The 27,310-nt window shown below is 44.2% G+C and overlaps 1 protein-coding gene across 5 annotated transcripts in view; it reads left to right on the forward strand.

The window, feature by feature from the left end:
- CTBP1 (C-terminal binding protein 1) overlaps nt 1-27,310 on the forward strand; it is an 873,727-nt gene that overhangs the window by 768,863 nt on the left and 77,554 nt on the right. For all 5 annotated transcript variants that reach the window (XM_077477948.1, XM_077477945.1, XM_077477949.1 and 2 more), the window contains one exon: nt 17,309-17,523. In XM_077477948.1, coding sequence (XP_077334074.1) covers nt 17,309-17,523 — 215 coding nt within the window. The remainder of the gene's footprint in view (nt 1-17,308; nt 17,524-27,310) is intronic.

Below are 27,310 nucleotides of genomic sequence, written 5' to 3' on the forward strand. Positions count from 1 at the left end.
AAAAGGTTCCTGTACTACTTCTGGGCGACCTCGGGGCGACTTGCATTGACTTCTATACAGAAGTCATCTGCAAGTTGCCGCTGAGGTCGCGGCAGGTCGCGGCGAGGCAAGTCGGTGTCGCCTCGCATCGCCTGCAGTGTGAACCGGCCCTTAGAGTCCATTCACACAGGGGCAACTTTAGATCCGACTTGAAGTCGTCCCAAGTTGCCTCAAGTCACGCAACATGATAAAATCAATGTAAGTGAATGAGAGCCGTCTTAATGTACACTACTGAAGTCGCTCCGACTTCAGAAAAGGTTCCTGTACTACTTCAATCCGACTTCAAGGCAACTTGTACCCATTGATTTCAATAGAATTTGCCTCCAAGTCGGACCCCCTGTCTTAACTGAAGCAACTTTCCAGGAAGTAAAAATAGTTTTCTAGGCAAACCCCTCCCTCCCACAGAGCTGATTATTATGTGATTGGCCACTGGCAAAGTCCCCTGTCCTGGAAGCAACTTCAAGTTGCCTTGTAAGTTGTTTCTAGTCGTGCTGTGATTCACACTCAAGTCGCGTCCAAGTTGCCTCCCAAAGTCTTGCTGGAAGTCGTGTTGCCCCTGTGTGAATGGACTCTTAGTATCGCTTTAAATTAATGACACCCCAAAACAGATTGCAAATGCAGTGGGATTGCATGAATCAGATTGCATGGGTATGAACACCCAATGCAATTTGATTCCTGTGTGGCAAATAAATAGATTCCGGCACCTTTTTGGTACAGTGTGAATTGAGCCAATACAAAATGTATGGGCTCAATTAGCACGGCAAAGTAATGCATGTTGTTTGACTAGGAATGTGGTGCGATTCCCATCTGTCCCGCACCACATGTGAGCCCATCCAGAGTAGGGCACTCTAATACAGGTGGTGTATTACTGGTCACATCACGGGGGGGGAGGGTACCAACATGTATAATAATTGGTAAGCTGCAATATATTAAATTTTTTGGTTTTGGGTTTAATACTGTTTTTAGTACCTTTTTGTGCTTTGCAATGAATTAAAGCTGTGCTGATGTCAGCCCCATCTTTCTGCAGATTGCCATGTTGTTGATCGCTATCCTCTGCAATAGGGTTGTGTCGGTATAGAGAATGTGTCACCCTTTTGTACTGCATTTCAGTAGACAGTGGCATCCTGTGAACTATAGAATCACCCATTAGCAGATATAGTATGGTGGGTGGTGATGTAGATAAGATATGGTATACTTCCTGCCAGTGACACCATGTTTTCTAGAACACTGGGTGCCAGTTTTCGATAAGCTAACAGAATAGCAATGGGACTGATTTACTAAAACTGAAGAGTGCAAAATCTGTTACAGCTCTGCATAGCAACCAATCTGCTCTCAGGTTTTATTATCAAAACTTAATTGCACAAGATGAAGTTAGAAGCTGATTGGCTACCATGCAAAGCTGCACCAGATTTTGCAGTTTTTAGTAAATCGACCCCAAAGTGTTGCATTTTAAGTACCGTAATGTTAAAAAAAAAAAAAAAAACTTTTAAAAGCTGTTCAAACAGCTGCTGACCAGTTTTATTGCCATCTGTTGGTAACCAATGTCTTGCTTCCCTTTGCTTGTGCGTTTTTAAATGATTACATCCAGGCTTATTTGGAAGACCTCTCCCTCTCCATTGGTTGTCGTAGTCTTCACAGTGAACACGACTACTTTTTTTTTTTTTTTTTTTTTTATATCCCCTTAGCCTGCTTCTGATCATTATTCCTCAGACTGAGCTTTGCACACATGGTACGTTGGTTATTAACCACTTCATCTCCAGAAGATTTACCCCCTACCCCCCCCCCCCCCCCCTTACATGAAAATTGTGCAGTTGTGCGGCGCTGTACCCAAATAACATTTTTGTCCCTTATTTTTCCCCAACAAATAGCTTTCTTTTAGTGGTATTTGATCACCTCTGCATTTTTTTTTTTGTCCTATAAACAGAAGGCGACCAACCTTTTTGAAAAAAAAAAATATATATAAATATATATATATATATATATATATATATATATATATATTCTATTTCTGCTATAAAACATATCCCATGAGAAAAGTGTAAAAGTTTCTTCATCAATTTAGGCCAATGTGTATTCTTCTTCATATTTTTGGTAAAATAATAAATCCCAATACAGGCAGTCCCCGGGCTTATGAACACAATAGGGATGTGGGATGTTCTAGGCTCTTCCGGCCATGCAGTTATGTTATCTGGGGCTCTTCCGGCCATGCAGTACATGTAGTACTGCAGTGTGGGATGTGTCTGGTGCTGCAAGATAGCTACTCCGAGGTATCCATGACTAGCGTGGAGCACAAGCGGCCAACATTGAGGTCCGTTCAAAGTAGGAGTCGTTCGTAATCAGGGATGACCCTGGTTTGTACAAAGGTTACAGCGTCTACAAACTATGGGATATATTTATGGAATTTTTATTGTTTTTTCTTTACTAATAATGGATCAGCAACTTATATGCACGGTCACTATACTAATGATAGTGGCTGGGAAGGGGATAACATCAGGGGTGATCAAAAGGTTAAAGTGGTTGTAAACCTACTTTGGAAAAAAAAAAACAAAGAAACTAACAACTGCAAGACAAAGGCATAATGAGCTAGTATGCATAGCATACTAGCTCATTATTTAATACTCCCCTGAGATCGAAGCCCTCACTGCGGTGCTCGTACACAGCACCGGCCGGCAACATCACTCCCGGGGGTTACTACCGGGTATCGTGGCTCCGGCACTGTGATTGGCTGGAGCGGCGATGACGTCGCTCTCGCATATGCGCGCGGTAACGGCACACTCACTGAAGCAATGGCACATACGTGCTTCAGTTTGTGTCAGTGTGCATGTGCCAATGACGCCGGCACATGCAAATACAGGGGATATCTCCTAAACCGTGCAGGTTTAGGAGATATCCGGGGTAGCTACACGTAAGACTTATTATAGGCTTACATGTAGCAAAAAGTGGTCTGTAAGGGTTTACAACCACTTTAACTGTGTGCCTAGCCAGTGTTCTACTATAGTGGGGGAGGTGCTTGCTTGTACTAGGGAAAGGTACATATCCATGTTTCTGCCAGTGTCCTGAATGATCAGTGGGTGCTGGTGGATATTGGGTCTACGGGACCCGCTGATCAGCTCCTGCTGTATAGAATCGCAGCGGTTGCGAGCGTTCCGTGATACCCGGAAATGTAGGATCACGTATGTATATGTGATCCTGTGTAGTGTTGCCTCCCTGTAGCAGTAAAAGTGCTATAGAGCGATCTGCAACTGGTCAATCTAAAATGGTCGAAATCTGCCATATTGGACAATTCTTCCCATCCACGTGCAAAAGCAGCAAGAATAATGGTTCTGTGTGTGCTTGTTTGAGCAGATCAGAATGGTTCTCTGACAAATCCTCATACAACATCATGACCGGTTGTAATGTTGAGGTTGTCTTATTTTAATACTTTTTGGTTTGCCGTTAAATCCAATATTGTGGTCCTCTGATGTCTGTTTTGGTAAATGTCTAGTTAGTGGTCTAGCTAGACATAAAAGACTTTTGCCGCTGTAGGCTGGCAATGTTTAAATCCCTTGTTCTGTTTAATTTATTGTGCCAAAATTTCCATTACGGCTTGGACAATAATGAAAGCCAAATCAGAACCCAACCTGACGGGCTTTGGCAACTGCCATCCTTTCTGTACGTTGGCCCGCACGTTCTGTAATTTCCATTGGCTCAACCTGCCGTGACAAAGTTCCATAAATTGCTGGATCAAACCGAAGGAAAACATAAAACGTAAGATTAAAAGTTAATTACACATTAACATTTTTTGTTGCTTTAGAACACAGTGCTAAAGAACAGAAGGCGTGTATAACTACAATTCTGAAGCAGCTTTTTCTTGAAGGAGAAGTGCAATTTTTTTTAAATTATATTAAATAAAATAGACCTCATATAATGTAATCTATAAATTACCTTTGTGGTTAGACCTGCAGGTGGTAGTAATGGCTTTCTTCACTGCCAAAATATTCACTTATTTCTTTCCATTCATTCATGGCAGCAATAGTTTGCCTAGAGCTTGAAGACAGATTAAAGACATCACCTGTAAGGTCCATTTTACACCTAATGCCACATACACACGACAGGACTTTTCAACGGACTAGGTCCGACGGTCTTCCTGATGGACTTTCTGAACGAAACGGACTTGGCCACACATAACCGGACTAAGTCCGTTCGAAAATCTGTTCGTTTTGAGCGTGATGACGTCAACAAGGAAGTTCAATAGCCAGTAGCCAATAGCTGCCCATGCATCATATTTTCGCCTTAATGCATAGGCACATGAACCTTTACAACCGCCATTGGCTCCTGCTGCTGTCAATCAAATTGTGTGTTGAAGGAGCTAGGGGACGGGGCCAAGCCATGCTGTCCATCTCTATGGATACAGACAGCGTGGCTCTGGATTAAACCTGCAGGAAGCGGCTTCCTATGGTGGCACCCAGAGAAGAGAAGCACCAGCAGGGGACCCCAGAAGAGGACGATCGGTGCTGCTCTGTGAAAAAACATTACACAGTGCAAGCAAGTATAAAAGTTTTTTTTTTTTATTTAAATATACCCTTCACTATATCTTTTAATGCTTAACAAGATTCTCAATATATTCAATAGTACCGTTCATACCTAAGAATCTTGTTGCTTGAAGATTATGGCTCAAAAGCATACTGGAGCCTCTTTGGGGACACAGATGATTGTTTTGATCCCCAAAGACTTCAGTGTGGGAACTTGAAAACACATTTAACATGCAATTTATTTCTTGCCTCTCCATCTCCTAGTAACTAGCCTTCAATTGGTTAAAACAATAAGGCTCAAGCCTAAAAACTTGTGTACAAACACCTAAAAAAATCTGCAAATGTGCATGTCCAGCTCGAGTGTGATCCTAACCTATGGCCCTGTTCACACCTGCACATTTTAGTTACAGTGAAGTAAAAATCCCACTTGCGTCCTAATGTGCATCATAAAAATGCACATTATGTAGAACTCAGTGGTAATGCACCAAAATGCATCACACAGATGCAATGCTTTCATTGTTGGTCAGCTACTTTTTCTAACAATTGCAGGAGTTCAGTTTTTTTTATTGCAGCACTGGGACTATTTAGGCATTCATAGTAAAGCCTTGAAGCTATAGTAAAGCGCAGTTGGTGAAAAGAAAATAAGAATTTCCCTGCAAAGCAATGCCATAATGTGCTAGTATACGTCGCATACTAGCACATTATGAGAAACTTACCCTAAAACGAAGCCCACCAGCTCCGTGCTGTCACCGCTGAGAGGGCTTCCATCTTCCCCGATCTTCCTTCCAGGTTTACAGCCTCCACCTACATGAGTGGTGGGGGCGCAATGATGTCGCACGGAAGCCACCCTTTACGGCACAGGCTCTGAAGGTCCAGCACTGTATCCCGACCCTATAGAGTGCACCGGTTATGTCACCAGCTGCATGCACTCTTAATAGCTCCTAAACAGTGCAAGTTTAGGAAATATTTACAGTAACTACAGGTAAGCCTTATTGTAGGCTTACCTGTAGGTATACAGGGTGTAACAGTTTGCTAACAGCATTCAGTTTTAGAAATTGTCATTGAGGCCTACATCAGCATTGCCAGAAAGGAAGTGGGTTAGGCTTTACAATAAAGTTTGCTCAGATACTTAAATGCAAAACTTTTTATTTTCCCTTTATATAGAGTTCAGAATGCCATCTGTGTCCTATTGGGGCGATATACCTTCACTTCCTGTGCCACAACCAAAACCCGAAGTGAGAGGGAATCAGTTTGGGTGCTCCAGGTCACCATTGAAAGATTCCCCTTCTATTACTTTTCTGGGGACAACCCAAAATTTTGAATTTTTCTTTTATTTTCACTTTTGATAATGGTAAACAGGACAAATAGAGAGGGGTAATCTCCCTAATGAGGGCACAGACAGCAATAAAAACTGGCAAGGGTTCTAAACTCTCTCTCCACTCTAGCAAAACTAAAAAAAAAAAAGAAAAAAGTTTTTTGCGTATGTTTTTGCTGCTTTTGCAGTGTTCAACATCTTTTGTGTCCTGGAAAAAAGCTATGATATATAAATATAAATGCTAGGAGTATTTTGACCAGGCTTCATGGGTGATCGAAGAAGCTTACAGGTATGGCATTGCATTATGCAACATTTAGAAAAGGCTCGGGTGTATTTTAAACTGTTGGGGTCCTTTTCTCTTAAAAAAAAATAAAACTATTGGTGTCCATTTACGTAAAAGGTGAGCTTGGCCCTTAAGAGGCTGATCCAGGTATGTGTAGACTCCTCTAGGTGCCTAGCAGTTTGATAGGGAACCCATACTGGTTGCTCAGCAGTAGTTCGCCAAGGATGCACACAGATGGCACCAAGTTGGAGAATAAACAGGCGTGTATGAGATAATTAGATGAAGATAAAAACTGCAAGTGTAAATGTTTCATAAAACCAGACAGTCAGGCCCAGTCGAAAAGACTACGAGACATAAGCCGCATACACACGTAGCCGTCTGTCCGACGTACTTAGTCTGGCGGACGTCCGCCAAACTGTCCGTCGGAATTTTCGAACGGGCTACTTGCCCACACACAGCACTTTTTCAGCGGACTAATACGGCGTACTAAGTCCGCCGTACTAAGCCCGCCGTACTTTCGAAATGAACGGACTCGCCCACACACGTGGAGGAAAGTCCGCTCATTTCGAGCGTGTCTCCAGGTAGGCGGGGCCCGCGAAGGAGACGTCGCTGGCCCCGCCGCCTGGTATGGACTTAAAGGGGAATCCCCAACGCCGAAAAAAATCGGCGTGGGGGTCTCCCCCAAGTCCACAACAGACCCTTGTCCGAGCACGCTACCCGGCCGGCCAGGAAAGGGGGGCGAGCGAGCGAGCGCCCCCCCCCCCTCCTTAGCCGTACCAGGCCGCGTGCCCTCAACATGGGGGGTGCCTTGGGGAAGGGGGGGCCGCGCGGCCCCCCCACCCCAAAGCACCTTGTCCCCATGTTGATGAGGACAAGGGCCTCTTCCCGACAACCCTGGCCGTTGGTTGTCGGGGTCTGCGGGCGGGGGGCTTATCGGAATCCGGGAGCCCCCTTTAATAAGGGGGCCCCCGGATACCGGCCCCCCACCCTATGTGAATGAGTATGGAGTACAATGTACCCCTACCCATTCACCTGTAAAATAAAAGTACAAAAAAAAAACACAACACACGAGATAAAATACTATTGCACAGCTCCGGGGGTCTTCCGTCTTCGGGGGTCTTCTCGCCGGACTCCTCCGCTATCTTCTTGTAGCTCTTTTGCTAGCGGAGGAGTCCGGCTTTCTTCCTCGCTGCCGGCCTCTTCTCCCGACTTCGGGGGTCTTGTCCCCCTCTTCGGTTCTTCTGCCGGGCCACCGCGCCTTCTTATAGCTCTTTTACAGGCGGTGGCCCGGTCTTCTGTCACCGTTGCCGCCTTCCGTTCTTCTTCTTCTCCTGGAGATGTTGACTCAACGCTCTCTCCGGCCACAATGCCAGGGACGCGCTGCGCGGCCACTTATATAGGGACAAGGGGCGGTGTCACATGGGTTGGTCTCACATGGTGACCCCGCCCCCTTACGATGTCACAGCCCCCATGTGACATCAACCCATGTGACCAACCCATGTGACATAAAGCCATGTGACACCGCCCCTTGTCCCTATATAAGTTGCCGCGCAGCGCGTCCCTGGCATTGTGGCCGGAGAGAGCGTCGAGTCAACATCTCCAGGAGAAGAAGAAGAACGGAAGGTGGCAGCGGCGACAGAAGACTGGGCCATCGCCTGTAAAAGAGCTATAAGAAGGCGCGGTGGCCCGGCAGAAGAACCGAAGAGGGGGACAAGACCCCCGAAGTCGGGAGAAGAGGCCGGCGGCGAGGAAGAAAGCCGGACTCCTCCGCTAGCAAAAGAGCTACAAGAAGATAGCGGAGGACTCCGGCGAGAAGACCCCCGAAGACGGAAGACCCCCGGAGCTGTGCAATAAAGTATTTTATCTAGTGTGTTGTGTTTTTTTTTGTACTTTTATTTTACAGGTGAATGGGTAGGGGTACATTGTACCCCATACTCATTCACATAGGGTGGGGGGCCGGTATCCGGGGGCCCCCTTATTAAAGGGGGCTCCCGGATTCCGATAAGCCCCCCCGCCCGCAGACCCCGACAACCAACGGCCAGGGTTGTCGGGAAGAGGCCCTTGTCTTCATCAACATGGGGACAAGGTGCTTTGGGGTGGGGGGGGCGCGCGGCCCCCCCTTCCCCAAGGCACCCCCCATGTTGAGGGCACGCGGCCTGGTGCGGCTAAGGAGGGGGGGCGCTCGCTCGCCCCCCTTTCCTGGCCGGCCAGGTAGCATGCTCGGACAAGGGTCTGTTGTGGACTTGGGGGAGACCCCCACGCCGATTTTTTTCGGCGTTGGGGTTCCCCTTTAAGTCCATACCAGGCGGCGGGGCCAGCGACGTCTCCTTCGCGGGCCCCGCCTACCTGGAGACCCGCTCGAAATGACCGGACTTTTCTCCGGGCGGGAAAAGTCCGCTCATTTCAAAAGTACGGCGGACTGGCATACACACGGCCGGATTGTCCGCCGAAATGCGAGTACGGCGGGCAGATTGTTGTGCAAACCGAAATTCTAAGTCCGCCGTACTGTCGCTTCAAAAAAGTATGCCGGAGGCTACACACGGGGGGATTGTTTGGCGGACTTGAGTTTGCCGGACTTTTCCACCGGATTGTTTGATCGTGTGTACGCGGCAATAGACGGAGGGAAGGCATGACTGGGTTAAAAGGGGATTGTTGGCACAAGAGGAGTATTTAGCGATTTTAAAGGATGCAAAGATGGGAGTACTGACCTGATTGGTGAGGCCGTACAGGAAAAGTGGAGTCTTCAGGGGGTTGTAGGCAGCAGGGTCCCTGGAGAGTTTCATTTGGAGGATGGCAGACATCGGAGAATCTTCTCTCCCTCCCCATTTATTCACATACATTTTTCTTCTTTTCTTGGTTGTGTGGTTTGATGTGTCCATCATTGCATCTGGGGAGGTTCAAGGTCCCAGAATGTGGACGATAGGTTAAAGGTGAAGTGTTAAGGACCCCTCTGGGTACAGCCCCACTCAGTTTTTGTACGTTTATGGTAGTGCCTGAGGTTTAGGGGGAACTTTCTCAGACTGTGTGGTGCTGATGGAGGCCTACTTTAGGCCGTCCATACATGGAGCAAATTTATTTCCTGCAACCTCACAGACGATGTTGACAGGGCAATCCCTCCCACAGAGCCATTGTGTTCTCCCCAGAAGGGGGGCGGCTTCACAGTGATTAATCGCAGCTATAACAGCCGCTTACAATAATCACATGTACAGTGGGGAAAATAATTACTCGATTCCCTGCAGATTTTGTAAGTTTGCCCACTTTCAAAGAAATGAAAGGTCTAAAATTTTTATATGTGTATTTTAAATGATAGAGTCAGAATATCAACCAAAAAACTCCTAAAACAAATGCTATAAATCAAGTTGCAGTTCAGTGAGTAAAATAAGTATTTGATCCCCAAGCAAAACATGAGTTAGTACTTGGTGGAGAAGCCCTTGTTGGCAAGCACAGGTGAGGTAAGACGTTGCTTGTAGTTGGTGACCAGGTTTGCACACATATCAGGAGGGATTTTGGTCCACTCTTCTTTACAAATCTTCTCTAAATCCTTAAGGTTTCTTGGCAACTCTAAGTTTAAGCTCCCTCTCTAAATTTTATATAGTACTAAGGTCTGGAGACTGACGAGGTCACTCTATGATCTTAATGTGCTTCTTCTTGAGACACTCCTTTGCCTTGGCAGTATGATTTGGGTTATTGTCATGCTGAAAGACCCATCCATGACCCATCTTCAGTGTTCTGTCTGAGGGAAGAAGGTTCTCATCAAGATTTTAAAATACATTGGCCCCTCAATGTGGCTAAATCAGCCTGTGCCTTTAGCAGAGAAACAGCCCCAAAGCATAATGTTTCCACCTCCGTGCTTGACTGTAGGGATGGTGTTCTTGGGGTCATACACTGCATTTTCTTCATCCAAACATTGCGAGTCGAGGTAATGCCAGAGCGCTTAATTTTGGTCTTATTTGACCACAGCACTTTCTTCCAATCCTTCACGGAATCATTTAGATGTTCATTGGCATGACTGTACATGTGCCTTCTTGATGAGGGGGACTCGCCATGTTTGGAGGAAGAAAAATTCTGAATACGACCCTAAGAACATCATCCCTACAGTCCAGCACAGAGGTGGAAACATTATGCTTTGCGGCCTTTTCTCTGCTAAAAGTACAGACAGACTTTGCCGCATTGAGAGGCCAGTGGACGGAGCCATGTATTGTAAAATCTTGCCTTCTTCCCTCAGCCAGAACACTGTCATGCTGGAAGACCCATCCATGACCAATCTTCAATGCCCTAAAACATACTGCCAAGACAACAAAGGAGTGGCTCAAGAAGAAGCACATTAAGGTCATGGAGTGGCCTAGTCAGTCTCTAGACCTTAATCCTATTGAAAATGTATAGAGGGAGCTTAAACTTCAAGTTGCCAAGAGGCAGCCAAGAACCTTTAAAGATTTAGAGAAGATCTGTAAAGAGTGGACCAAAATCCCTCCCGAGAGGTGTGCAAACCTGGTAACCAACTAAAAGAAACGTCTTGACTCTGTGCTTGCCAACAAGGGTTTCTCCACAAAGTACGAAGTCATGTTTTGCTTGGGGATCAAATAATAATTTTACTCACTAAACTGCAACTCAATTTATAACATATGAATTGTGTGTGTGTGTGTTTTTTTTTTTTTCTGGATTTTTGGTTGATATTCTGCCTCTAATTTTTTATGATAGGTGTATTTTAAATTATATAGACCCTTAATTTCTTTGTAAGTGGACAACCGTACAAAATCTGCAGGAGATTAAATAATAATTTTCCCCATTGTAAATTCCAGCAGGCTGGTTGCACCTAAGTTGATTGAGCCTGCCCATACATGGTTCAAATCTTGGCTGGTACCTGCTGAACCAACCGATATTTTAAACCGTCTCTGGCCAGCTTTATAGGTTGTCACAAGTACGAAGTTAATTGTCTACAGGGACATTGAGGCTTGGGTATGCACTAATCATTGAAAGTTTTTACTTATGTTTATATTTATTTATAATTTTTGTTAATAAAAGGGCTGCTGTGGTTATTAAAACTCTGGTGTTGGTGTGGTTTATTTAGGTAGCATGGTATGATGGAGAGGTAGCCAGGCAGCATGAGGGTCCAAAGGTTCATCTTTAATACCCTAGTCATGTCCATTAAATATTTTATTTATGCAAGATACAAACGGTGTGTATTGCGCATACATTAGTGTGCCAGCTGCGACACACGTTTTTCGTGTCGCAAACGAAAAAGGCCCGATCCAATTTTTTTTTTTGATCAACGGTTTTTGACTAGTCTATGGCCTGCCTTAGGCTAGTTGTACAGCTGTTGATCTGACTGCTTACTTAACTTTGTATGAGCATTCTGGATCTTAGAATGGTTCAGGTTTTGTCCTTTTCTGTTGTGCCACTTAGAACTGTAGATGCATATTCTACCGAAAACAAAAAGAAATGCAATGTTGTCATTAATCTCATTGCTAGCACTACAATAAAAATTCAGAAAAGTGTTTTGAACGGGGTTGTCCTTTAACCTATGAAAGAAGCAATTTTCAGACAGATTCCGTTGTGTATGTCATAGCGCCACATGGTGGTTTTCACAGCACACTGCAGCAGGACCACTTGTATATATCTACCTCTTTCTCTCTTTCAGGAAGCCGACTCCCTGCTTATAATTCATAGCTTTATTGCCAGCAGCGAGTGAGAAATATAATCTGCTTGAGCTCAATGTTTTGTCATGGGGACGGGCCTGAGTGAGGATGATAACTAAGGCAGCTGAATAAGTGAAATCCAGCGCATCTAAGCCTGGTATAGAATTGTGCGTGTCTCAGGGAATGCTTGCAATGCAAAGCTGTCAGCCACCGTTCTTTTCTGACCCACTTGTCATGGGAATTAATTCCAGCGCCAACCTGAAACTGGACCCTCTGCAGATGATAGCGTTCTGCATGAAGCTGAATAGCTAATTCTCTTCTTCGGCTTAAAATAAGATGGGACAATGATTATGTATTGTTGCTTGCCACAGACCTAGGGAGGATGCAACCAGATCTACTGTATATACATCAAACATTTAGGGACTATTGTGCCCAAATACTGTTCAAATCGGAATGGAAATTTTCATATCCTTCAGCATATAGAAAACTTAAATTTTCTTTCTTACTCCAAATTGTTCACTCTGGGGTTGATTTACCAAATGAGTAGACTGTTCACCTAGCAAAGTCATTGTTCACTGAGCACTTTTTGGAGATAATCCTCAAAGTAATTGGTACGGGAAAAATTGCTTTTTTTTATTTGGAATTGAGAGGGTTGGTTCACGCTAAGCTTATATTTCATCCTGGACTCTGAAGTGGTGCAGCACTATGTCCTGTTTTTAGGGGGTGGTCCTTAGCACAGAACTTGGCAAAGGCGGTATTGGCAAAGACGATTTAATTACAAAGATACAAAACACTCACAAGATGTAAATTAAAATATGCTCATCTGTTGGTATAGTGTCCTTCATGTGTCTCATGGCATCCTTGTACTCTTGGCTCACAACTTACTGAGTCTACCAGACTGGGTTTGCTAGATTGAAAGCATTAGGCTCTCTGCATTCATTGTGCCCTTGGTAGTCAGAGACTGGGGCTGTTTTAGATCCTAGGACAGAGTTTAGGGACTACTTTCTAGTTTACGGTTTGTTATATATCTCAAGCAAAAGATAATAGGATTTTATACTTATTGTAAAATCCTTTTTCTTGAAGCTCAGGGGCAAAGGAAGTCCTAAACCTTTAGGGTTATACTGCCAGCTGCATGAGGACTGGGCATCGACAAACTGTGGACCAGCCCAGGATAACCCCTCCCAATACCAGCATGCCTTTGTTTTGTAGCAAACCAGTACCAGGAGCATAATCGTAAGTGCAGAAATGTGGGACCTATGCCCCTCAACAGACTTTAGGATTTTATGGTTAATATAAAAAATCTTATTTTTTCTCACCCATTAAGGGACATAGGAGCAGTTACATTTTTGAAAAGCAGTTAAACTGAGGGGTGGGGAAAACATGGAAGACAAAACCACTAGCGGGCCACCGAAAACTGGGTACTGTCTGAAGCTCATACAGCCACCCGAAGGACTGAACCACATCCAGACAATGGAGGGAAGGTGAAATTTTGGAGAACGGGAGCTGGACAGAGGGAAAGAAGAACAATGCCCCAATTGAGGGGAAAGGCAGAAACAAGCTTAGGCAATAAGAAAGTCCTGGGCCTTAATGTCGCATTGTCCTTCTGTAGAACCAGAAAAAGTTCCTTGCAGGATATGGCCACAGGTTCAGAGCCTCTGAGGTTATGGCTATAAGAAACACCACTTTGTGGATGAGGATAGAGACGCTGCTGGGTTGGAAGCACAGAGACTCACGTCAAGTGAAATATGCCTTTCCGATGACAGGACAGAAGTAGATTTTCTAGCGTTTAGCGTAGTACTCCAAGACACTCATCCCTCAGGTACTTCAATGGGCATGCTGTTAAAGGCAGTGAATGTAAAAACAGGATGGGAAGTTGTTTCTTGGGTCAGAAGTTCCTGATGATCCAGCAGAGCCAATATGGAGTTATGGGTTCCAATATTATGGAAAACCATTAGGAATCTTACCAGTTCAACATAACACATTCGCCTGGGCCAGTCCAGAGCAATGAGGATCACTGGAATACCCTCCAGCTTGATCCTGTGCAGCAGACAAGAAAGACGTTTTCAGGGCAGGAAAGGCAATGGTCTAGTTTTGTCGACTCCAAATACCACCCAGAGCAATAACTGCTTCTCTAGAGGATCCCTGTACCTAGAGACAAACCTGCCCAGTTTGGATGTGAACCACTTTGCCTCCAAGTTTCATAAGCATCCCCAACTTGCAATCTCACTTCCAAGTGTAAGGACAACTCTCCCAGGTCTAGGAAATCTGCCTGCCAATTTTCTATACCTTGAATATACATGGCTTACAATGCTGGAACCTGAGTTTCCTCCCAAGTAGGATCCAATTGATCTTTCTTGCCATGGTGAGACTTCTGCTTCCTTACTGATGATTGATGTATGCCACCTATGTGACGTTCTGACTGAATTTGGATCAGATGACTCTTCAGTAGGATGTGTCAGTGCTTTAGTCTCAAAGTTTTGTGTGTGTGTGTTTTTTTTTTTTTTTTATAGTTTTCTATAATATACAACAAATGTATAAATTGCAGAAACAGGATTAAGAAGTAAATTGTTCAGCCAACAGTTGGGAATCTACCATTTGAGGAAGGCTCAAAAACGTCATACTTTCTCTGATTGTGAATTAAGAACAAGGAGAGGTTATATAGAAGGCTATATCCTTAATGCGAAACAGAATGGAAGAATTCTACATTGGGCACTTGTGGTTTGTCTTTAATGTCTGGCCAACTGCAGAACAACTTGTGTTCGAAGAATGCTGAAGACTGCTGAGGGCTCCATGCTCCGGGGAAATACAAGATTTCAAAGCAGAGGAAGTAGTGGTATATGTGGCAGTATGCATTTGTTAAAACCCCTGGAGCCATTCTGACACAGGAACTATGGCACTGACACCTTGATCCAGAAGAATCGTGAGGATTCGATATGGAGTTCTGCCAATATGTCCTGTAGAAGAAGAGCACTTGTATTCACCTCTTCTGTGCCCTTTGTCTCCTACCCCCTCTTTGATCTAATATTGTACCCCGTCATACAACTCCTTGGCTTCTCAGGAGTGTCTGATGTCTCAAACCTTTATGTAGCAACATAGGAATCTGAGAATGGAACCACAATGTTAAAACAGAGCCAAGGCTGGAGATGGGGGTCACCGGAGAGGTGTGTAGAAACCATTTTCTAGACCTTTATTCCTAATCTATTTTTTAACCTGGCAGGGTTGCTTTTAAAAAAAGCAGTGCTCCTTCCATTGATCAAGCCTGGTGCTTTAACTTCAGACTTAACTGAGTTCCCCAAAAGTAATGCTGTTTTTTAAATGTAATTAGACCCAGTAGACTGAAGGGCCAGCCTTCATGAATCTCTTATAGCATTACAGCACTTCCTTCAAGTGCTTTGATTCTGGAGGTACTGTAGTTCTTTAAGTCCTGTCCTACCGTCTTCTGGGTGTAATTACCAGTGAAGTAACAATGAACTTTCATGCAATTCTGGCAATACAGTTTTCAAACTACCTTTGCATGTGTGTATACAGTGGCCAGCTGGGTATTTTTACAGATTTTAGAGGTTGGCACCATATTTTCTAGTATGATTCGTTGTTTTTTGAATCACATTGAGGCCTCATGTTCAACACCATCTATAGACGAGGCCAAGCCCTACAACACTGTATTGCATGCTTGCCTAACAGTAGTCGGCTGCACAAAGTTGGAAAATCTCCATAAACTGTAATGAACACTTAAGGTAGATGTAAACCCAATTATGAAAATCTTTTACAAGATTTAACATGTAATGGTAATTTCCAATATTTTTACATCTGGAGCATTCATGAAAATACCTTGTGATCCTGCAATGAACGTCCCTGTTTTGTGACTTCCTGTTATAGGGCAATAACATCTTTTCCAATTGGACTCTGCATTGTCCCTCTGTGATATGGGGTTCAAATGGAACAATGGAACTACAAGTGGCCTTTTTTAACATGCATTAAACAATCCTAATTCCCAAATGTCCCCATCAGGAAGCTTGTTTTTGGGAAATACTATGCAGCCATTTGGCAGCACTGAGAAGATGCACTAAAGTATGGAAAGTTTTTATCCAAAGGTTTAAAGTGTAAATAAGTGTTTTGTTTATTATTTAAGGTACTTTATATAGTGCCATCAATATACGCAGTGCTTTACATATACATTGTACATTCACATCAGTCCCTACCCTCGAGGAGTTTACAATCTAAGGTCCCTAACTCGCATTCATATACTATTTAGACAGAAGCCAATTAACCTACCAGCATGTCTTTTGAGTATTTAAAAAAAGTGTGAGTAAGCAAGCTTGTTTATTGCTGAAGAAGTATCCAATCTTCTGCAATAAAGTAAACCTACCTTCCTGCTCATCTGTCTTAGAATGTACACTGAGCTATGGATGTGCAGTCCAGTATACATTCCATCACTGTGTGCCAAGATGATGGAACTCCACACTGCGTGGGAGTTGTCATCCTGCATCGGCCAACCAAGATGGCTGAAGACTGGTGCTGGGTAGAAGATGCAGGTCTGTTAGAGCAAAGGTAAGTATCACGAGCTTTTAAAAAACCTTAGAGGGATTCCACCTAAAAAAAAAATATTAAAAGCCAGCAGCTATAAATACTACAGCTGCTGACTTTTAATAAATGGACACTCGCCTGTCCCGGATTCCAGCGATGCCGAGGCCGATCGATCGCTCGGCTCTCGGCTGCTGCCGTCACCATTCTAGGTGAGGGAATCAGGAAGTGAAGCGAATCGGCTTCACTTCCCGGTTCCCTACTGCGAGACGCGCAGCGCAATAGGAATTGTCCGCGCTGTCACTGGGACCCGTGTGTGTCCCAGCAGACAGCGCGGCAGGACAGGAAATGACATAGACTCCCATGGGAGTCTATGCCCGGAAGTGGGTGTAAATACCTGTCTTTGACAGGTATCTCCACCCCTCTCCCCCCTGTAAGGTGCCAATTGTGACAATGGAGGGGGGGAGGGTTCCGATCAGCGGAAGTTCCACTTTAGGGTGGAACCCCGCTTTAACGTCTCCTTTTACACTGTCTAATGGAACAGACCCTTCCCTAATAAATGTTAGAAAATCTCCATGAGTGCTTAACCAGTTCAGGTTTTACACCAGGGGGACCCTGTCACGTAGGCTGTACGGTCCCCCAACAGAGACCCTGGGTGAGAGCAGCAGTAGGGCTGAAGGAGAGGGAATGCTACACCCACTTTGAGATAAGTGTTTTTGAGTGTACAGTATTTAGCATGCTCTGTGTTCACAGCCAGTTAAAATTACTGTCCTCAATTAGCCCTAAATGCCCTTCTCCTCACCTAAATGTCTGACTGCAGTGCAGATAAGACCATTTATGACCGCACTTAAACCATGCTTAATCAAAGTTCTCAAACGGTGAATATGTTTTGAGTTGTCAGCCATGATAAAAGTCTGATCAAGGAATTGTTGGTAGCATAGTAATACTTTTGTTTAGTATTTTTCTACCAGTATGCTGATTTGTAAATGGTCTTGTTTTGCAGGAAGAGTCGGACAAGCTGTAGCACTACGAGCGAAGACGTTTGGTTTCAATGTAATATTCTACGATCCGTATTTATCAGATGGAATAGAACGTGCACTTGGCCTCCAGCGGGTCAACACCCTCCAGGACCTTCTGTTTCATAGTGACTGTGTAACTCTGCACTGCAGCTTAAATGAGCACAACCATCACCTTATCAATGACTTCACCATCAAACAGGTGAGTTACAATCACACATTGGAGTTCGTTGAGTCCTCATCCTGTGAAGATCTGAGAGTAACTCTCTTCCCACTGTATACACTTCTGTATAATGTGTGTTTGATGGAAGCTCATTCTGGAGCCATTCTACGGACTAAACCAATGTTCTACCCATTGACTCATTAGTTAGTGGTCACTTCAACATGGCAGGAGGCATATTGGAGTTGGAAGAACAAAACTGAAGATAGAAAATCCCAGGGGGTTCTTTTTCTTTTGAAAATGCTAGTTTGCTGGCTTTGACAATCTAATGGCTTCATTATGTTGAGTCACTGACCAGGAACAAGTTTGCTGAGAACGAGTCCTGGTTTCAATGGCCTATAACTTGTTTTATGTAAATTACTCAAGTAACGAAGTATTGAAGTCAAAGGATCAACATAGTTGGCAGAGAACTAAATCGTTACAATGAAGTCAGCATTGCTTGTTTCTATTTTATTTTCCCCTTTGGGACTGGTTTGCTTTAAAGTGTATCTAAAGCCAAAAGGCAGTAATCATCAACTTGTGTGTGTATATAATATTATTATTTGATTTTTGGCACCTTTCAGAACACCCAAGAATAACAGAACAACCAAAAAAAATAAAAAATTACATTGCATAAACATTAAATTGCAAATACAAGTCAGACAGAATATGCAAGTTTAAAGAAACGTGATTTGAATATGGTTAGGGAATCAATATTGCGGATGTCAGGAGGCAGGGCATTCCAAAGTCGAGGGACAGAGTGGCTAAAAGCTATCTCGGTCTCATAGTATACAGATGGGTAGATGGAACATTGAGATGAATGGAAGAAGACCTGAGAATGCAGGAGGGTCTGTTAATACGCAGGAGTTCAGAATGGTATGGATATCGTAGCACCAGAGGACTGCAAATAATATTCCGTAATTGTAATATTGCAGAATTTTAAACCAGTAATGCTGCAGAAAGATCAGCCCTCTTTACAGACCACCTAAAATTTAGCTTTTGCTACAAATATTTTTCTCAGCAAGATTCATCCTAAAAGATCAAAGGAAAAGCAAAACTAAAAAAAAAGAAAATTGATGGCACAGAAAAAAGCAAGAATAGCATGAAATAAAAAAGGCAAAGTAATTACTAGAATGCACTCTAAAATGTTACTTTTAATACCTTTGGCCTGAACATTTTTTTTTTCCAGGCACGATAGCGATTCCCCTTCGCATCTTGTTTGGTAGACTTTATGGATGGGCTCAGGCGTGCTCGCAACTTCATGTGCCTGTACACGCCAGGAAGCTGACACTGTGCAGTGCTAATCAAAGGCAGTGAGACATTTCCCAATCCGCGGCTGCACAGATCGGGATATGTCTTGCTACCTGTGATTGACGCTGCGCAGTGTAAGCTTCCTGGCGAGTGTGGGCACGTGGAGTTGTGAATTGATATCTTTTCAATGTGAAGGAAATCCTGTGTTCCCATTAGAAGATTTCCCATCTATTCCTGACCTGTTCTGATGTCAATGCAAAACTTTGGATTTACCTTTCGTTCCCGATGACATTGGTGAGGACAGTTAGGGTGAATCTCCCTAAAGGGGACACAGACATCAATAAAAACCTGACTAGTTCTAACACCGTACTACCCTGTGCTCCAGTTATACTTTAACCCATTGGTACTCAACCTGTGGCCCCTCAGCTGCTGCAAACCTTCAAGTCCCATGAGGCATCGCAAGGCTGAAAGTTACAAGCATGACTCCCAAAGGTAGTCATAATGGGACTTGTAGTTCTACAACAGCTGCAGGGCCACAGGTTGCACATCCATGGCACAGTGACTGGCTGCTCAGGAAAAGCTCCCGATCACTTCTCATGATCGGGAGCTTTCCAATTACGTGACCACTAATCACAGTGGTCACAAGCCCCACCTCCCAGAATGCCAAACCCTTAAAGGACCGGCAGGAGTCGGTGCAAAGGGGTTAAGCTACTTCATGGCTTCCCACAATAAATGTATTGCTGGCCACACACTGAGTGAATTACACTTAGTGGGCAGCCCTGCTGGCCCAGCTCGATTCAACAACAGTCAATTCGCTGGGAAATTTTTGGCCAAAAAGCAGCTTCATGCAGTCAGATGCTATCACTGTTTAGGTATTCTGATATAGGTGCTGGCTGTCAGTATGCATCAGCTGTTGGGGGAGATTCCTCCATCTGCGCTGTTTGGCATAGATGGGGGAATCTGTTCAATTTTTCTAAACAAAATAAATTTAAATGCACGGTCAGCTTGCGTTGTCATGTCTAAACGGTGAAGATCTAAAGGTAGGCAATGCACCTTTTGAAATGCGTTTAAGTGCCCTGAATTAAGTGGTTTTGCATGCGTTTGCTTGTATTGTTTCTTGAAATTTTCATTGAAATTCCAGTATTAAATCCCTCCCATATGTAGTATAATAAATGAATGCATTGTAACTAAACATTTCACAGATCTTCTCCAGCTGCTTTTCTAGAAATATTAGTATAGGCCTTACCATTTCATTTTTTTTTTTTTTTTTTTTTTTTACGTGAAGTGGGAAGGCTGCCTTTCACTGTAACCCATAGGTGTGTGCAGCCTATTGCATTAGGGTGTGCACCCCAAAGCTCACACGCGTGTGTGTGTATATAATATACACACACACGCTCTTATAAATAAATGTAAAAAACATTTTAAAATGTGTGCATATCAGTAGGGCAGAGATTCGTGTCTTAATAAAAAATTTTTTTTTTTTTTTTCCTTTTAGGAGCCCTGTTGGGCTTTGTGAAATATCGGGGGGTGGAGAATCTGGGCTGCACGGGGCGATTTATGTGTGCCCATATTCTTACTATTAATTTATATGTTCGCTCTGGATAAGAACTGGCAGGTTCAGTCATCAAGCCAGATTTTTATATCGCTCACATGTCGCTGTCAAAGTTTCCAATGGTGTATGACGTCGGTCACCATTCTAGCAAGGCAGTATAGAGGGAGCCACTCTCGCTACAGGGTGTTTGTTAGTCTGCAATTTTGGTTTGGTCGGAATGATTCTGGCCATTGAAATGAATTAACGCTCAAGCCCTTAGGTGCATTTACACACATCTAGGCCTGTTTATAGGTATCCAGCATTTTCTGCCACGATGCCATTGCTCCTGGATGCACTGGCTTTGTTTTTTGCCTCTAAACTTCTCTAAACGTGTAATTTAAAAGGCAAGAAAAAAAAAAAAGCTGTCAGGCATCCCTAGGGGCAGCAGGAAAAATGTGTGCATGAGGCCTTAACGTTTAAAAAAAAAAAATAACAAACATATCATGCTTACCTCCACTGTGCAGCTCGTTTTGTACAGAGTGGCCCCAAACCTGCTCTTCTGGGGTCCCCCAGTGGCTCTCGCGGCTCCTCCCCACATCAGATAACCCCCCAGCGCCTGTGTCATTGGATTTGAGTGACAGCAGCGGGCGCCTATGGCTGTGTTGATAGAAATGTATCCAATCAAGAGCCGGGACCCCATGGAGAGAGAGAGTGTGCATCCCCGCCGCGCAATGCTGGATTTGGCCCTGTCCCCCAGCGCCCGTGTCATTGGATTTGAGTGACAGCAGCAGGCGCCTATGGCTATAAATCTATCCAATCAAGAGCCGGGACCCCGTGGAGAGAGAGAGAGCATGCATCCCCACCAAAGAGATGAAGGGGCTCGGGTTAGTAAAAGGGGGGGCTGGGGTGCCTGTGACTTCCAGGTGTTTTTTCACCTTTAATGCATAGGATGCATTAAGGCAGGGGTCTCTAACTGGCTGCCCTCCAGCTGTTGCCAAACTACAATTCCCATCATGCTTCTGCCTATGGGAGTCATGTTTGTAATTGCCAGCCTTGCAATGCCTCATGGGACTTGTAGTTTAGCAACAGCTGGAGGGCCGCCTGTTTGAGACCCCTGCATTAAGGAGAAAAAACACAAACCTTTTCAACCCCTTTAACCACTTGCCGACTGCCACACGACGATGTACGTCCTATTTTTGAAGAGGGATATCTCGGTAATGGCAGCAGCTGCTGCCACAACCGAGATATCCATCTCTTCAGGCGGCGGTCGGCTGTACGATAACGGTGGTCTCCGCGGTGACACCCCCCCTCCCGCCGCTCTCCCGCCGCTTACCGGAGCTGTCGGTAGCGGCGGAGGCGATCGGGTCCTTTCATCTGCTGGGCATAGAGACAAGTGAGGCTAAGATGGCCCCCACTCGGCTCTATACCATAGGAGGGCGGAAGCGACGACAAAACGTCACTTCCGCCCATACCTCTTAAAGGTATATTTTTTTTAAATGTCAGATTTTCTTTTTTTTTTGTTGCATTTTAGCCCAAATATGAGATCTGAGGACTTTTTGACCCCAGATCTCATATTTAAGAGGACCTGTCATGCTTTTTTCTATTACAAGGGATGTTTACATTCCTTGTAATAGGAATAAAAGTGATCCATTTTTTTTTTTTTTAAACAGTGTAAAAATAAATAAAATCAATTAAAATAAATAAGAAAAAAACACCCCGTCACAACGAGCTTGCGCACAGAAGCGAGCGCATACGTGAGTAGCGCCCGCATATGAAAACGGTGGTCAAACCACACATGTGAGGTATCGCCGCGATCGGTAGAGCGAGAGCAATAATTCTAGCCCCAGACCTCCTCTGTAACGCAAAAAATGCAACCTGTAGAATTTTTTAAATGGCGCTTATGGAGATTTTTGAGGCTAAAAGTTTGACGCCATTCCATGAGCGGGCGCAATTTTGAAGCGTAACATGTTGGGTATCAATTTACTCGGCGTACCATTATCTTTCACAATATAAAAAAAATTGGGCTAATTTTACTGTTGTCTTATTTTTTATTCAAAAAAGTGAATTTTTTCCAAAAGTGCGCTTGTAAGACCGCTGCGCAAATATGGTGTGAAAAAAAGTATTTCAATGACCGCCATTTTATTCTCTAGGGTGTTAGAAAAAAACAATATAAAATGTTTGGGGGTTCTAAGTAATTTTCTAGCAAAAAAAACTGTTTTAAACATGTAAACACCAAGTCTGAAAAAGAGGCCTGGTCCTTAAGTGGTTAAGAAGCGGGTCGATATTTAGGTGGAGATGTTTCACCTGTGGATACTGCGATATAGAGAAGCCAGTATGTAGTACAGTGTGCCAACCTCCATTCAAACATGAAATGTTGGCTTTGTGTGGAGCTGATAGTTCAGTAAAAAAAAATCTAGAATGCCTCGGATCCTGCTCTCTATGGTGTCTGCAGGCTTGTAAATACTTTTAAGGAACCCCCTCCCTTATGTGAGTTCACTTCGAGCCGAGGTTTATGCAAATATCTAAAGCCTATAAATATAGTAAGTGCTGAGAATAAATATTTCATCGGCTGCTCAGTGAGACGCCAGTGAAACACAAATGAAATATAGACAGATCACATCGCCTGTATGGAGCACGGCGCATTAGCAGTCAGCAAAGTAAATCCAGACGGAGTAATTGGGAGTGTTTGACTTTTTTTCTTAAGCTTGTCTTTTAATTTGCTACTTTGTCACTTTTCCTAGGGGATAGGCGCAAAGGGACAAGTCAGGGCATGAGCATTAAAAACAAGTCTGTAATATAAATGTCAAAGTGCATATAGTAAAAGAGGAGTCCTCTGGGCCACCTATGTAGAAGGATTTTAAAGTGACTTTTTCACTGGAAAAAAAAGCCATGGCGTCAGATCGGATCTTCGCTCTTGCAAAGAAAATCCTCCTGCAGAATCTTCAGAATCTGACACGTTCAAGTGGTGGCCGGTGCCTGGTCCTCCTCTGCGTTCTGCAGCACCTCATGCCAACCGCTGTGCCACTACAGTGTCCAAGGACCACCGCAGTGCTGTAGCAGATGGGACGAGAGCACATGTAGGGGGAGATCAGACACACGTGGAAGTGTCAGATGCTGAAGTTTGTGGTCCAGTGGAACAAAAGGTAATAACTGTGGGGGGTGAGCTGATGGAGAAAATGAAAATACAGTTGTTAGGTGTAAGTAGGGTAGGCTTCTCTGAAGAGAAGGGTTTTCGGGAATCAGCTAAAAGCTAATAGAGTAGGAGATAAGCGGACAGATTGGGGTAGGGCATTCCATAGGATTGGAGAGGCTTTGGAAAAATCCTGGAGACGACCATGGGAGTAGGTGACGAGGGAGCAGGAGATCTTGAACGGAACGAAGAGAACGAGTAGGTTGGTATTTAATGACTAGGCTAGTGATGTAGCTAGGGGCTAAATTGTGGATGGCTTTGTAAGTAGTTATTAGTATTATATAGTTAAATTTAATTAGTTGGGTGATAGGAAGCCAGTGGAGGGATTGACATAGAGGGGTAGCAGACGCAGAGCGATTGGTAGGGTGGATGAGTCTGGCAGCAGGATTCATGATGGATTGAATAGGTGATAGACTATGTAGAGGTAAGCCAATGAGAAGGGAGTTGCAGTAGTCGAGGCGGGAGATGACCAGTGAGTGAATTAAGAGCTTTGTTGTGTCATTGGTTACAAAGGGGTGTGTTTTGGAGATGTTGCAGAGGTTAAGGTGGCAAGATTTGGATTGTGATTGGACGTGGTGCTTAAAGAAGAGTTCAGAGTCCAGGATTAAACCTTGGCATGCAGGGGATGGGCTTATAGTTGTGCCATCGATTTTTGACAGCGAGATAAGGGAAAGGGGCATATGAGGGAGGAAAAATTATAAGTTTAGTTTTGGATAGGTTGAGTTTGAGGAAGTGGTATGACATCCAGACTGATATATCCGATAGTAAATGAGTGATACGTGAGGAGACAGAGGGAGTGAGCTAAGAGGTAGAGAAACAGATTTGGGTGTCGTCAGCGTAGAGGTGGTATTGGAAGCCATGGGAGGCTATTAGCTGACCCAGGGAGGTGTAGATTAAAAATAGCAGAGGTCCAAGAACAGAAACTTGGGGGACCCCAACAGAGGAAGGAAGAGGGGAGGAGGAAGTAGAGTTCTAAGAAATGCTAAAGGTGCGGTTGGATAAGTAGTAAGAGAACCATCGTAGAGTGCAGTCACAGAGACCAAAGGCGTGAAGTTTTTTGAGGAGTTGGGGGTGGTCAACCGTATCATAGGCAGCAGAGAGGTCCAGGAGTAGGATTACAGAATTCGTGTCCATTGGTTTTGGCTGTTGGATCGTTTGTTAGTTTTAGGAGAGCAGTTTCTGTAGAAATCCAGACTGAAGGGGATCAATAAGGCTATTATCAGCAAGGTGGACGCTCAGTCGGTTGTAGACCAGACGTTCAAGGAGTTTGGATAAGAAGGGGAGCAATAAGATGGGGCATAGGTTGTTAAGACTGGATGGGTCCAGTGAGAGTTTAAGTATGGGTCTGACAAGTGCATGTTTTAGAGAGTTAGGGAAGATGCCAGAAGAGAGGGAGAGATTGAAGATGTGGGTTAGAGAGTGTAGCATAGAGCCAGAGGATGAACGTAGCATTTGCGAGGGAACAGGATCCAGAGGGCCGGTGGTAAGATGGACGTTAGCAAGTAGTTTAGCAACCTCGTCTATAGTGTTGGGGTTGAAGGAGGGAAGTAATAATTGTACCTGTGAGCGTAAAGCGTGGAGGGTATCTGAATAGTAGAGATCTCCTCGCGAATTGTATCAATCTTATGTTTGGTGATCTCCTGGGCAGTGAATGAATTGGCAGGTGGAGGCAGTGGAGGATGAAGTAGAGAGTTAAAGGTAGAGAAGAGTTGACGAACGCGGGTGTCAGATCCCTGCCCTCCTCCCTAACTTGCGATAAAGGACCGGCCAAACCTCACACCACGCTGTCACTTACGTAACAATGCCACTCTCAGCTGCGCCCAGCACAAAGATTTTCCAGCTTGCGGACCACAATCTAGGTGCCAGCAGCCTGAGAGCGATTGTCACTGGGCTAATTACACAATTAACCCTTTAACTGCCACCACTGAGGTTTGTTTAGGAAGAGTCAGGACTGCCATCAATTTAGCAATACCAATTATGATTTCAGAATAAGCGTCTGCAACACACACTGCTACCAAAGACTGGTCTGCTCAGAGGCCTTACTCTAAAACAGTAGTGCTCTTCAAGAGACGGGTTCGTTTATAGCTTGCATTAAGAGCTTTAGAGACAAGGTTAAGACTTTTCAACATACGGGTTTAATAATAAAAAGGTCAAAGTTGATGCAAATAAAATATTTACAGAAAAAAAAATGTTTCAAAGAGATAACAACATTATACATCCACAAAGAAATAAGGTAGAATCAGGGAAGAAGAATACTTGCAATTAATGTCCGAGGGTTGACCAGTTTGATTAATGAGCTGGCTAATCGGTTCTCAAACTTGGCAGCTTTTCCTGCTTGGATGGTTTAGTAACACTTTCATTTCTACTTCCCTCGATTTATTGGACAACACAGTGGCTTAGCACTTCTGCCTTGTAGCACCGAAGTCCTCTTTATAAGATCAGTGAGGACAAGATCTGTGTTGAGTTTGCATGTGCTTCCTGCGCTTGTGTGGGTTTCCTCTGGGTTCTCCAGATTCTTCACATAGTCCAAAGACATGCTGGCAGGTTAAAGCCACATTCGAGGCAAAATAACCCCCCCCCCCCCCCCCCCAAACCCCTCCGACCCATCCTAAAAGGTGTTTTGTTGCTTCTTGCTGACGCAAGATCTACCCATGTAAGTCCCCTGTCCAGGTTCCTCTCCGCCATTTCTGAATGCAGTGGTTTGCCAATCCAGTGTTATGTGCCAGATACCACCAGTCCCCTGAGACTGATGTTTTTATTTCTTGATCCTGAGAGGACACGGTCATTGGTCAGCCAATAGATTCTTGTCATGCATGCAGACTTTTAGTTAAAGTGGCGCTCCAGCCCCCCTACCAAAAATTAAGTCAGCAGCTACAAATAATGTAGCTGCTAGCTTTTAATATTAGGACACTAACCTGTCCAGGGACCCCGCAATGTCTGCATCCCTGCTGATTTTTTCAATCAGCTAACGGGTGCTGTCGCCACCATTGTTTGCAAGGGAAACCGGCAGTGAAGCCTTGTGGCTTCACAACCAGTTCCCTACTGTTTATGCGCAAAAGGTGCCAAATGTGGCAGCGGAGGGGGTCAGGAAGCAAACAAGCGGATCTTCCCCTTTTGGGTGGTCATCCACTTTAAATACTCAGGAAATTCAGATTTATTTAAGGCATTTAGTGTTTATTTTTTGAGTGTATCCAGGAATCTGAGCCATGGTGAGAGGGCAGCTAACAGTAGTACAGAGGTGAGTTTTAATTGGCTCCTATCTAAATTGGCCCTAGTATATGTGTGCATGTATGTCAAATAGATTGTAAGCTCCTTGAGGGCAGGGACAAATATGAATGTACGGTATGTAAGGTGCTGTGTAAAGTATGTCGTATACTATAAATGCCTGTAATAATAGCTGTAGTAATAGGCCATTCTAAGTTACTTGCCGAAATTGGGAGCTAAGTGGATAGGCCCGTTCATTATAATCGCTTAATTGGTCCCAGTGCTATGATATGGAGCAATTGTGTTTTTCCTGCCCCTTTCCTGGGATCCCTTTAGACATACAATTTGGTAAATATCTCAACAGATTACATTTGTAATACAGGATCAGGACTGGGATAGCTGTTTTCTGACCTCAGATTCTGAACAGACTGCTGGAAGAAATAACAAAGCAGTTACAGAGAAAGATGATTCAAATACTGGTCTTTCTCTTCTACAAAGTGCTATAGTTATCATTTCCAGGAAGAGAAAATACAAATTTTTTTGACAATCTTGACTGAACCAAAATCTCTCTTTATTTTTTCAGTTCAACAATTTTTTGCTTTTAACAGAATACA

This window comes from Lithobates pipiens, unplaced genomic scaffold (assembly GCF_037356315.1).
Source record: "Lithobates pipiens isolate NorthernLeopardFrog02 unplaced genomic scaffold, aLitPip1_a1.2 Scaffold_13, whole genome shotgun sequence".
In the NCBI taxonomy this organism is placed as follows: domain Eukaryota; kingdom Metazoa; phylum Chordata; class Amphibia; order Anura; family Ranidae; genus Lithobates; species Lithobates pipiens.